Raw genomic sequence first — 12,805 nt, forward strand, 5'->3', positions numbered from 1 at the left:
TCTCTCTCTCCTCGCCTGGATCTGGTTTTCTTACACCCAGCACCATTCCCTGGTGACGCTGGTAGGTGTGGGAACTAGGAGATGTGGTTGTTTAATCCAGGCACAGTGCCATAGCACGCTGCCAGGTGGACCCCCGTTCCCTGCTGCCTGGGCCTTAGGTCTTTGTTCAGACCGGGGTTGCTTCAACTTCTAAAGTTTACAACCCTTCTTGTCACAGACATTTTACTCATTGCTGGGCATTTATGTATATAAAATAGGTATGCAAATCAAATGTCTGTGGTAATAAACCGTAACAGTTAAAATCAGTTCTTTGGTATCTATGAAATGATTATCATTTATTAGAGCTTAAAACAGATTTGCATACTAATGAGATAGGTGCGCTTATTTACTTTTTTTAAATTTATTTTTTTTATTAGGTATTTTCTTCATTTACATTTCCAATGCTATCCCAAAAGTCCCCCAGAAACCCCCCCCACACACACACACAAACACTCCCCTACCCACCCATTCCCACCTTCTGGCCCTGGCATTCCCCTGTACTGGGGCATATAAAGTTTGCAAGACCAAGGGGCCTCTCTTCCCAGTGATGGCCGACTACGCCATCTTCTGCTTCATATGCAGCTGGAGACACGAGCTCTGGGGGCTTATTTACTTTTAAATAAACAAATTTTGCCTAAATAGTTGATACTACTTAGGATGTAGAATTTCAGTTTGAGTTGATTTCTGACTTAAATCAGTGCTAACAATGCTACTTTGCATAAATACGTAGTACAAAGTGGCAGGCTCTCACACACATTTTTTTTTAATATTTTTTTCATTAGATATTTTCTTTATTTAAATTTCAAATGTTATCCTGAAAGTTCCCTATACCCTCCCCCCGTTTTGTTTTGTTTTGGTTTTTTGTTATTTTTTGAGACAGGGTTTCTCTGTGTAGCTCTGGCTGTCCTGGAACTCACTCTGCAGACCAGGCTGGCCTCGAACTCAGAAATCTGCCTGTCTCTGCCTCCCAAGTGCTGGGATTAAAAGCGTGTGCTACCACTGCCCGGGCCTGTTTTGTTTTTTAATTTTTCTTTTTCTTTTGGTTTTTCGAGACAGGGTTTCTCTGTATAGCCCTGGCTGTCCTGGAGTACACATATATTTTTAATTGGCATTTTTCTTATTAGTTTAGTTGGAGGAGGCACGTGCCTCTGTGTAGAGATCAGAGGACACTTGCAGGAGTAGGGTCTCCCCAGTGTGGGTTCCCAGGATAGAACTCAGGTCATCTACTTGGCTGAGCTTTCTCCCTCACCCTCCCCTTTTACATAGATATTTAATTGGAAATCAGAAAGTTGTTTTAACCCCAAGCCAAAATTCATAGACTACTTTTTTTTTTCTTAATGAAACTCTGGTCATTGGTACAATCACTTCTTAATTAACTAATTAAGGTTTCTTGGGGTGTGTGATGAGGGTCTCACTCTATAACCCTGGCTGGCCTGATGCAGACCTGCCAGGCCTTGAACTCAGAGAGATTCACTTGTGTCTGCCTCCCAGGTGCTGGGATTAAAGGCGTGTGTCACCACTTGTTACTAACTGACTGACTAACAGATTTTAAAAAGTAAGTGTTCTAAGGCAGTGGACCCACAGCTGTAGTGATCTGACACTCACAGACTGAGGAACCCTGCGAGGAAAGCATTGAAGTCTCTCGTTTTTTGCCAGGATCATTCTCTTAAGTGCATAAAACCCGATACACACAGCGAGATGTTGCCGTGCCACACAGTGGTCTCAGTGCAAGCTGAGGGGCTGAGCAGCGATTACTGCTGTTGGTGTGCAGCACGCTCAGGATAAAGTGCATTTGTGTGTGTTCAGACCGAGGTTGCAGTGACGTCACAGGAGGCGACACTCCTGGGCTTTGTCAGGAACACCTCAGAGTCTTTTGGGGGGGGGGGGTTGGTTCAAGACAGGGTTTCTCTGTGTAGCCCTGGCTGACCTGGAACTCACTCTGTAGACCAGGCTGGCCTCGAACTCAGAATCCGCCTGCCTCTGTCTCTCAAGTGCTGGGATTAAAGGCATGCGCCACCACGCCCGGCTCACACCTCAGAGTCTTATGTGTTAGATTTGGAATTAGTGTTTGGCTGGTGTATATTCAGAAATGTTTACTGTTTCCTAGTGTCTCACAACCCCTACATTGACTTAGGGTGTGGCCCCATGTAGGGCTGGGAACCTCAGTTTAAGGAGCTATGGTTTCGACCCGAAACAGCACTATAGGGTTCTTGTTGATGGTTGCACTGTAGAGCGGGTGTGTCGTAATGACTGTGGAACTAGCTCACTGCTCCTCAGGTGCTTTGTTTGACACTGGAGCAGTGAGATTGGGCTCAGCTGTCCCTGATGTGACGACGGCTGCTCCCGCAGGTCCAGGAGTCTGTGGCCAGCTGCCTGCCACCTCTCGTGCCTGCTGTCAAGGAGGATGCTGGGGGCATGATCCAGCGGCTCATGCAGCAGCTGTTGGAGTCGGACAAGTATGCGGAGCGCAAAGGGGCGGCATACGGGCTGGCGGGCCTGGTCAAGGGCCTGGGCATCCTCTCCCTGAAGCAGCAGGAGATGATGGCCGCGCTGACTGATGCTATCCAGGACAAGAAGAACTTCCGAAGGCGAGAGGGTGGGTCCCCTGAGCCCGGGGCTGACGGCACAGGAAGTGGGTGCCCATGCACGCACGCACGCACGCACGCACGCACGCACGCACACAGCAGAGAAAGGGAGGGCAGGTGGGACTCCTCCCAGCCCTGTCCATGGTGGGGCTGACCTGCACTTCGCCCTTTTTCTGTCTGGCACTGCTTGGGCTGAACCCCAGGCTTCAGCTATTCCACGCAGGCTGCTCTGCTGCCGAGCTGCGCCCCAGCCTTTCTTATTTCCGTGTTTCAGGCTAAGGAGTCCCTAAGTTACCAAGCACAGCCTACAACTTGGTGATCCTCCTGCCTCAGGTTCCAGAGTGCAGGGATATAAACTTGTTCCCCTACCTGCTTTATGACTTCTAACACAGCAGAGAGAGGCTTGCCTAGTGGTACTAGAAAGTGTTGGAAACTCCCCTGCCTCCTCCTCTGTCGCCCTCTGCCACATCCCTGCCCAAGGACTGAGACAGGCGGCTGCACTTAAGTCTGTCCATGACTACGGTCGCCTGAGGAGGTCCCAGGAGCCTGGTGGCCTTAGCGTTCTCAGCCCTCCTGTCATCCTCTCCCCAGGAGCGCTGTTTGCCTTCGAGATGCTCTGTACCATGCTGGGGAAGCTCTTCGAGCCTTATGTGGTCCACGTGCTGCCCCATCTGTTGCTGTGCTTTGGGGATGGGAACCAGTACGTGCGCGAGGTAAGTCTGGGGGCAGAATGGACTGTTCCCAGGCAGGCTTGGTCAGGGAGGGGTCTAAGATGGGTTCCAGCCCCTGCTGCCAGAGGCCTGTCGGTGCCTACCTGGGTTACCGCTATGAATTTCTCTCTGGTTCCCTGATGCATTGAGGATTTTATTTGTGTGTGCATGTGTGCTATGTGTATGCCTGTGTGAGCACATAAGGAGATTCCAGGAGCTAGAAGAGGTTGTCAGATGCCCTCTATCCCCTTTCAGCTGGGCTGGAAACTGGCAAACCCCAGCTAACCCTTCATATGGGCACACACATGATGTCCTGGCTTATTACGTGGTCCTAGTGTCCAAGCTTCCGTCCTCATGATTGCTAAATGAGTTGCTTCTCTGTGTAGCCCTGGCTGTCCTGTAGAACAGGCTGGCCTTGAACTCTGAGATCTGCCTGCCTCTGAAGTCCTGGGATTAAATGCCATCAGTGTCTGGCCCAGACACGTGCTCTTAACTGCTGAGCCATCTCTCTAGTCCTAGTACGGAAGCTCCTTAAGATTTGTGTGGCTGTTTGTCTGAACTTGGCACAGGGTCTAACAAAACCACCATCTTGGTGACTGTAGGGACACGAGGGTCAGTGGCGGGCTCAGTGCTTGCCCTGACAAGGAGGCCCCTGACTGTCTTCTCTCCTCCCTTGAGGCTGCAGATGACTGTGCCAAAGCTGTGATGAGCAATTTGAGTGCTCACGGTGTGAAGTTGGTGCTCCCGTCCTTGTTAGCTGCCCTGGAGGAGGAGTCCTGGAGGACCAAAGCTGGTGAGGCCACACCCCTCCATCCTGTCCTGAAAATGACCCTCAGTAGGTACACAAGTAGTCACAGCTCCTGTGTATGGACACGGCAGTCTGTAGAGTTAGGGCTCTGATTCCTGGATCAGGCTTCATGCAGAAGCCACAGCCCTGGGGAGATCCCGAGCTTGAAAGCTGTAGTCTGGAAGCTTCTGGAACAGATAGATGGAGATTCTGGTAGGGAGGGCAGGGCCTGGGTCCTTCCTGCAGAGGCTCCCTTCTGTCCTTCAGGCCTCTTTGCCTTACAGTTTGAAACAGCACAGAGAACAATGATCTCCTCACTTGTGGATGTGGAACCTGAGCCCTGAGAAACCCAGTGACTTACCCTTGGAACACCTGCAGGACCAAACTAGGTCTTCCTGCTGCCCTGGCTAGGTCTCTTCTGTTGTGATAGGCACCATGGCCCAAGGGAACTTGGGATCACAGTCCATTACTCAGAGACCATTACTCAGAGAAGTCAGGGCGGGAACCTGGAGGCAGGAGCTGACGCAGAGGCCGTAGAGGAGGATGCTCACTGGCTTGCTCCTCCTGGCCTGCTTGACCTGTTTGCTTATACATCCAGGACCACCAGCCCGGGCTGGCACCACCCACAATTATAGTTACAGAAAATGTGCTGGTGAGTGTCGAGTGTCTCAGTGCTGCACGCGTGTCTCCTGTCTGCAGGGTCCGTAGAGCTGCTCGGGGCAATGGCGTACTGTGCACCTAAGCAGCTGTCGTCCTGCCTGCCCAACATTGTGCCCAAGCTCACAGAAGTGCTGACAGACTCCCACGTCAAAGTGCAGAAGGCTGGACAGCAGGCCCTCAGGCAGATTGGCTCTGTCATCAGAAACCCGGAGATTCTCGGTATGCTTCTCCTGTGAGGGCACTTACCCTGCCTGCATCCCTTTTCCTGGATGCTCTAGGGAACGTCCACTGACTGTCTCTCTGAGGACAAATACATCCATATTGAAATATTCATATTCAGTGCTGGGAAGCCCCTTTCTTAGTTAGACTAAATGGTTGAAGGCGCTTTGGAAGCAGTCTGGAGCCTGTCATCGGCTTCATGGTTAGGGACACCGAGTCATTGGCTCTGAGAGCTCCCGTGCACTTGGCTGAGCTGTGCGGTCTGCCTATTCCCTGGCAGCTCGGAGCCCATCAGCACCGTCTAAAACCCTGGTTTCCGGGCAACTGTCTCTTCTGCTGAATTCCATCAGACAAAAGGATTAACCTTTTTTTTAATTAAAAAGTTATAATTATGTTTATTGTTTTAGTGTTATATGGATATATGTAGACACACGTGTATGGTGGAAGTAAACAGAGAGTGAGAATTGATCTCCTCCTCCCAGCCTGTGTGTCCTGGGCACCATCTCAGTTCAGGCTTGGTGGCAAGTGCCTTACCAGGGAGCCCTCTCATTGGCCCAGAGGTGTTCTTTCCTGTGATGCTTGGTTCTCTGTCATAGTTGGCCTGTGTGGACAGCCTGGTATCCTGGGATGCTTGTGACCTTCTGATCCCAAATCCTGGGATTATAGGCATGCATCACCAACACCTACCTGGTTTAGGCGGTGCTGAACACTGAGCCCAGGATTCACGTGCTAGGCATGGGCTCCAGCAGCTGGGATACAGCCCAGCCATGGTGTGTTTCTTTCCTGAGGGCTGATGGAGGCTGAGTTCTTGCTCTGTAGCCTCGGTTGGCCTAAAACTCACTGTGTAGCCCAGGCTGGCCTTGAACACAAAGAGCCCTGGCTGCCTCTGCATCCTGTCTGTCTGTGTGGTCTTGGTGTGCCTTTCCCTAAAGGCAAAGATGCAGTGACTTGAACATGTTCCCATTGTCTGCTGTCACTGTAGCTTCTGTAGAATCGTCTATTCCTACTGTTGCTTGTTTTATAAGTGGGTTAGTAGGTTGTTATTGTTGACTGCTGCGTGTGTATAGAGAGGCTAAACTGTCTGAGCTCGTGAGGAGGTCCTAGAGTCCTCCTGCGGGGCTGTCTGGAGAAGTCAGTCCATCTGCACTTGGCTGCTCTAAGTTCTGAGTGCTTTATTTTTATCACTGACTCTTGGGTCTTCCGTGCCTTAAAACTTTTTTGTTTTCCATAAAATCCCCATGTGGTTGCTGATTGCAGACAAAGCCCCTAATACCCAGGAAACTCGGCGCTGACTGCAGGTCATCCTGTTGAAACTAGCCCGTTCTCAGTGCAGAGGGTGCTAGCTGCCACCCTTGCTCCTTGTGGCGCAGGGATTGCTCTCCTGGGCAGGCCGGCCTCCCAGCCGGGGGACCTCCCATGGCCCTGCCACTTCCTAGACTTGTACAAACCAGCATCTATCTTCCTGTGACATGCAGCCATTGCCCCGGTCCTGCTGGATGCCCTGACAGACCCATCACGGAAGACCCAGAAGTGCCTGCAGACCCTGCTGGACACCAAGTTTGTTCACTTCATTGATGCCCCGTCCCTGGCGCTCATCATGCCCATTGTCCAGAGAGCCTTCCAGGACCGCTCCACAGACACACGAAAGATGGCAGCGCAGATTATTGGCAACATGTACTCCCTGACAGACCAGAAGGTAGTTGCCTGCCTGGCTTGCAGCAGACGGGGATGGATACGGGCATTGTTGCCACTTAGGTTCACAGGGAATCCTGGGACCTTTAGGGTGGGAGCTGACAGTGTGGGCATCTCCCAGAATGCAGTGGTTCAAAGGCTAACTGAATCATTGGCGGAGTTCTGTCTCCATGGCCTGTTCCCCTGCGACCTCACGAGTGTGCACCCAGCGGCTGCAGTTTTCTCTCACAGGAGTGTCTCTGACTGGGAGAATATGCTTCTGTCAGGAGTCTGTGTGGGTGATGTTACCATCCACCAGAGCTCTTCCTCGAAAGCCAAGAGAGGACAAAGTGCAGTTATTTCTATTTCAGACAATTTAAGAAATTAAAAAACCGCCGGGCGGTGGTGGCCTTTAATCCCAGCACTTGGGAGGCAGAGGCAGGCAGACTTCTGAGTTCGAGGCTAGCCTGGTCTACAGAGTGAGTTCCAGGACAGCCAGGGCTATACAGAGAAACCCTGCCTCGAAAAACCAAAACCAAACAAAAAACAAAACAAAACAAAAGAACCTCACGTTTAAGTCTCTCCCGTAGATGCACTGGCTCTCACAATTGAATGTATTAGGACAACCTAGGGCTCCTTCAAAAGGAAGGTAAAAAAAAAAAAAAAAGAAAAGAAATTAAAAAACTTCAAACTTGGCCTGGTGAGTTGGCTCAGTGGTTAAGAGCACTGGCTCCTCCTCAGAGGTCCCGAGTTCAATTCCCAGCACACAACCTTCCATAGTGTGATCGATGCCCTCCTCTGGCATGCAGGTGTACATGCAGACAGAGCACTCCTACGTTTATTTATTTTTTTCTAAAATATTGTTTATGTGTTTATTTATATGAGTACACTGTAGCTGTCTTCAGACACACACCAGTAGAGTGTGCATCAGACCCCATTACAGATGGTTGTGAGCCACCATGTGGTTGCTGGGAATTGAACTCAGGACCTATGCGAGAGCAGTTAGTGCTCTTAACCTCTGAGCCATCTCTCCAGCCCACTCCTACGTTTATAAAACTACATATATAAATACATTTTTTAAAAAAGAGATCTGGATGCAGAGTGAATTAAAAAAAAATAGAAGGAAAAGAAAGGGAGAAAGCAAGAGGAAAAAAATTAAAAAGGAAAAGGAAAAAAAGCCCTTGAAACTGTATATGGGATGTGTGCCTGTAATATCAGCACTCAGGAACTGAGGCAGGAGGATTACAAAATCCCAGGGGCTAGAGAAATGGCTTTAGCACAGTGGTTTTTAACCTGTGGGTCAAGACTGAAGTGGGGGGCGGGGCGGGGAGTGGATGACCCTTTCACCGGGGTCGCATGTCAGGTGTCCTGCATGTCAGGTGTTTACATTGTGGTTTATAATAGTAGTAAAATTACAGTTATGAGGTAGCAGTGAAGTTGATTTTATGGTTGGGGTCACCACAGCATGAGGAACAGTTGGAGCAGCACTAGGAAGGTTGAGACCTGCTGTTAGTACGTAAGAGCCCTGGCCCAGGTTTGACTTCCAGCACCATAGGGGAGTTCACAAACAACTAATCTCAGTTCCAGGGAGCTGCTGCTGCCTTCCATTGTACGCAGGTGTCCATGGCAGGGGCATCGGTACACATAAAATACTGTTGTTACTTTTCAACACTGGGTTTCTCTAGATTGCCTGGCTGCCCTGGAACTCACTCTGTAGACCAACCTGGCTTTGGATTCAGAGGTCTGCCTGCCTCTGCCTCCTGAGTGCTGGGACTGAAGTTAAAGCCAGGCCCTGCCACCGCCTGGCCACCTTGTTCTGTTGTTGTTGTTGTTGTTGTTGAGACTGGTAAGCATTTCATGGAATACTGTGTCCTAGGAAGAATATCAGAAAAGTAACAACAGAATGCTCCAGGGCTCCCCCAAATCGGAGCAGCTAACAATTGATGTTCTCACATCACGGGCCAGGCGTGGTGGCATATGCGTGCTTTTCCACTTAGCACTCAGGGGGCAGAGGCATAGGGTTGCCACAAGCTCAAGACTAGCCTGGTCTACACGACAAGTTCTAGGCCAGCCAGGGCTACATAGCAGGACCCTGTCTCAAGAGAGACAGGGAGAGAGAGAGAGAGAGAGAGAGAGAGAGAGAGAGAGAGAGAGAGAGAAAACGAACAATTACACCATGAACATTATTTCTTAAGTTATAGTAAGTCCCCCCAAAGCGATACTTTAGTAGTATATAATGTCTGGACAAGTTTGTGTGCCATGATTTACATATTTGTTATATAGTATCCCAGGGTGGGGCTGCTTTTGTTTTTTCCTATTTTAAGAGCTATTGCAAGCTGGACACAGAGGCATGTGTCTTTAATCTCAGCACTCTGGGTTCAAGGCCAGCCTGGTCTACAGAGTAATTTCTAGGCCAGCCAGAGCTATGTAGTGAGACCCTGTCTTTAAAAAAAGCTATTGCAGTAAGTAGCCCTCCCTCTCTCTCTGTATGTTGGTGTTCTGACTCCCAAGTTTGTGACAGGGTCAGATCTGTCTGAGTCAACGCCTTGTGTTGTTACAGGACTTGGCTCCTTACCTGCCCAGTGTGACACCTGGCCTGAAAGCTTCACTCTTGGACCCTGTCCCTGAGGTGAGTGTGGGCATAGCCCAGTGTCTGGAAAATACCTTCCTGGAAAGTGCCCCCAAGTCACGTGTCTGTCTCTCAGTCGAAGAGGAGAAGGCCAGGGGCTCCTTCCTGCTTCCCTGCTCCTCACTGAGCTGCGTCTCCTCTCCCTGTCTGTCCTTGCGTATATGACAGGTGCGCACCGTGTCTGCAAAGGCTCTTGGGGCCATGGTGAAGGGCATGGGGGAGTCGTGCTTTGAAGATTTGCTGCCATGGCTGATGGAGACTCTGACGTACGAGCAGAGCTCCGTGGATCGCTCAGGCGCTGCCCAAGGTGAGACCAGAACAAGCCCAGAGGCCGAATAGGGAACCCCCGAGGGGCTTTCGGGTCCCATGGCTGATTCCATCCTTGCCCTTCAGGGTTGGCTGAGGTAATGGCCGGCTTAGGAGTGGAGAAGTTGGAAAAACTGATGCCAGAGATCGTGGCCACAGCCAGCAAAGTGGACATCGCACCCCACGTCCGCGACGGCTACATCATGATGTTCAACTACCTGCCCATCACCTTTGGGGACAAGTTTACCCCTTATGTGGGGCCCATCATCCCTTGTATCCTCAAGGTAGGTACCAGTGACCGTGCCCAGGAGGGAGGGAGAGGGAGGATGCTGCTGTCCTCCCGAGCTAGCTTGGGGCCAGCTGCCAGGCATCCCCGCAGAGGCAGCCCGGGTTGACCGCCCTCTCTCTGCGTGTCTAGGCTCTGGCTGATGAGAACGAGTTCGTTCGTGACACCGCCCTGCGTGCCGGCCAGCGGGTCATCTCGATGTACGCTGAGACAGCTATTGCCCTGCTGCTGCCACAGCTAGAGCAAGGCCTCTTTGATGACCTCTGGAGAATACGGTGAGAGGTGGGATCCAGAGGACCCGTGCTCCCCTCAGACTCCTGGGAACCCAAGTTGAAGAATTCCTGTTGCTGAGGGCCCTCAGCTCTCTCCACACTGTCGCCTCTCGGCCGTTTTATCATCCTTGTTTCCTGTAGTAGACGTGGTTCCATCCCCTCTGTGTGTGTGTGTGTGTGTGTGTGTGTGTGTGTGTGTGTGTGTGTGTGTGTGGTGTACAGGCGGTTGAACTCAAGCTGTTGTGCATGTTGGGCAAGTGCACCTAGCCCTTTTTCTCACAACTGAGCTAATACGCTCACTAGTAGAAAATGCCTGAGGCAGACATACATGTGCAGGCCTTTAATCCTAGCACTCAGGAAGTAGAGGTGGGTGGATCTCTGTGAGTTTGAGGCCAGCCTGGTCTACAGAGTGGGTTCTAGGACAGCCAGGGCTACACAGAGAAACCTTGTCTTACCAAAAAAAAAAAAAAAAGAGGAGGAGGAGGAGGAAGATGCATAAGGTTCTGTGACCACATGGAGCTGGTCTCAGGAGAGCCAGCATGGGGGCTTTGGGTAGGCTTCCCTGCAGTCTCCCTCCCTTCTGTGGAGCACTGGACCATATCCTGTCACTGTCCCTGAGGCTGTGTGACTCTGCCCTTGGCCTCAGGTTCAGCTCTGTTCAACTTCTTGGGGACCTCCTGTTCCACATCTCTGGGGTCACAGGGAAGATGACCACGGAAACAGCGTCTGAGGATGATAACTTCGGAACTGCTCAGTCTAACAAGGTGAGGGCCTGCCGATGGCTTCCCGCCCGTGGCTGTGGAGCGCAAGCTCTGGAGGCCTCACCCTGTGTTCTCTCTCTGTCTCCCTGTGTGGGTTCCAGGCAATCATCACTGCCCTGGGGGTTGACCGGCGGAACCGGGTCCTGGCGGGACTCTACATGGGCCGCTCAGACACCCAGCTGGTGGTGAGGCAGGCGTCGCTGCACGTGTGGAAGATTGTCGTCTCCAACACTCCCCGCACCCTGCGAGAGATCCTGCCCACTCTCTTTGGCCTCCTACTGGGTTTCCTGGCTAGCACGTGTGCAGATAAGAGAACGGTGAGTTTGTTGGGCCTGGCAAGATCCCAGTCCTCCCAGAGCTTGGGGAGCTGGGTCTGCGAGCTGGAGGGGACACGGGCGTCCCCTATGTAACTGGAACAGTCAACAGTTATTCAGTCATTCAGCAAAGTCTCACTGTGCCACCTCTCCTGGACACAGTGGCAGAGGAACTCAACCTCCCTCCTTATTGTTAATGAGATGCATATCGATGTGATAGTCACAGGCACGTGTCAGATGTGCCTGTGGCAAGTGCAGGTCACACTTACACCTGCAGTAAGGCCCATGGCCCATTGAGAGCGCAGGTGCTTCTGTGAAGTGTGTTTGAAGATGCACAGTTAGTGAGCACGGACCAGCTGGGGCGGTGGGAAGGCAAAAGCAGCTGTTCCAGCTGGGTCTGCCTTAGGTGCACGGCCCCGTGAGGAGCAGGACGTGGCCTAGGGAAAGCCAGGGCCAGGCCACCATAGCTGGAGGGATCCATTGGGGAGGAGCCGCGCTGTGTGAGATGAGCTGGCAGATGAGCTGGCGTGCTGGGTGAAGAGAGGCAGGGTCAGTGGTGCAGAAGACGTGCCTGGGCTGGACTGATAATTCACCTTGGCCTGTCCCCTTCAGACCACTTCCGGTTCCTGGCCTTGGTAAGCATACTGTGTATTTACCTTTAAAGAAGAATTGGTATAAAGGCTCAGAGACAAAATTAATCGTTCTCCTTAAGTCATTTGTTACAAATGAGTTCTTTTGAGGGAGAGCAGTGGGTAAGTGTCAGTGAGCGGGGCGGGGGCTGGCTCGCTCTCTGAGCTGAAGAGCTTCATGTTCATGCGTGAGGCTGACCTAGTCTTTCTTGTTTATGTAAGTATTTATGACTTATTTTGGGGACGAGGATTGTGTGGGCTAACCTCTAACTTGTGGTCCTCCTCCCTCAGCATGGCCCCAGTGCTGGGCCACCGTGCCTGGTCTCTACCACACTGCCTTAAAGATAGGGCTGTGGTTTTGTTTTTAAATCATGTATAAGTGATAATGTCTGTGTGTGAGAAGTCAGGGGAACGTGTTGGGTCCCCTGGAGCTGGGCACCAAACAAGTGAAGTGAGTCAGGGCTCTCAGCACTGAGCCACCTTTCAGCCTATTTTGTTTTGTTCACTTTGGTTTGGTTTAGACAGGACCTGTCGCAGGCTGGCCTTGAACTCATGGCAGTCAGCCCTCCTGCTCTAGCCCCCACACACTGTGCGCAGTGGCAATGGTAGCTTTCTTTTCACTATGATTTCAGTGTCACCTGAGAAGGTGGCAGCTCAGGTGAGGCCTGGGTGTGCAGAGACCAGGCGAGCTGCCGCCTCCCTCCCTCCCTCTCTGCTGACAGATCGCAGCGAGGACGCTGGGCGACCTCGTCCGCAAGCTCGGGGAGAAGATCCTTCCTGAGATCATCCCCATCCTGGAAGAAGGACTAAGGTCGCAGAAGAGCGACGAGAGGCAGGGCGTGTGCATCGGGCTCAGCGAGATCATGAAGTCCACCAGCCGGGACGCTGTGAGTCCCTCACAGGGGACGACTTGCTCAGGGGAGGGAGGGCTCGGCCT

General features: G+C 51.7%; 1 protein-coding gene across 2 annotated transcripts in view; it reads left to right on the plus strand.

Annotated features, from left to right (window-relative positions):
- Gcn1 (GCN1 activator of EIF2AK4) overlaps positions 1–12,805 on the plus strand; it is a 57,538-nt gene that overhangs the window by 34,881 nt on the left and 9,852 nt on the right. Inside the window, exons 34-45 of one of the 2 annotated variants that reach the window (NM_172719.2) lie at positions 2,389–2,635; positions 3,216–3,337; positions 4,013–4,127; positions 4,821–5,000; positions 6,476–6,696; positions 9,232–9,300; positions 9,469–9,607; positions 9,694–9,890; positions 10,025–10,167; positions 10,811–10,928; positions 11,027–11,242; positions 12,591–12,755. In NM_172719.2, coding sequence (NP_766307.2) covers positions 2,389–2,635; positions 3,216–3,337; positions 4,013–4,127; positions 4,821–5,000; positions 6,476–6,696; positions 9,232–9,300; positions 9,469–9,607; positions 9,694–9,890; positions 10,025–10,167; positions 10,811–10,928; positions 11,027–11,242; positions 12,591–12,755 — 1,932 coding nt within the window. Of the gene's footprint in view, positions 1–2,388; positions 2,636–3,215; positions 3,338–4,012; positions 4,128–4,820; positions 5,001–6,475; positions 6,697–9,231; positions 9,301–9,468; positions 9,608–9,693; positions 9,891–10,024; positions 10,168–10,810; positions 10,929–11,026; positions 11,243–12,590; positions 12,756–12,805 lie in introns of those variants that run through there. The other variant, XR_001784681.2, reaches the window with a different exon arrangement.

The sequence above is a fragment of the Mus musculus genome, chromosome 5 (assembly GCF_000001635.26).
Source record: "Mus musculus strain C57BL/6J chromosome 5, GRCm38.p6 C57BL/6J".
Taxonomy (NCBI): Eukaryota; Metazoa; Chordata; class Mammalia; order Rodentia; family Muridae; genus Mus; species Mus musculus.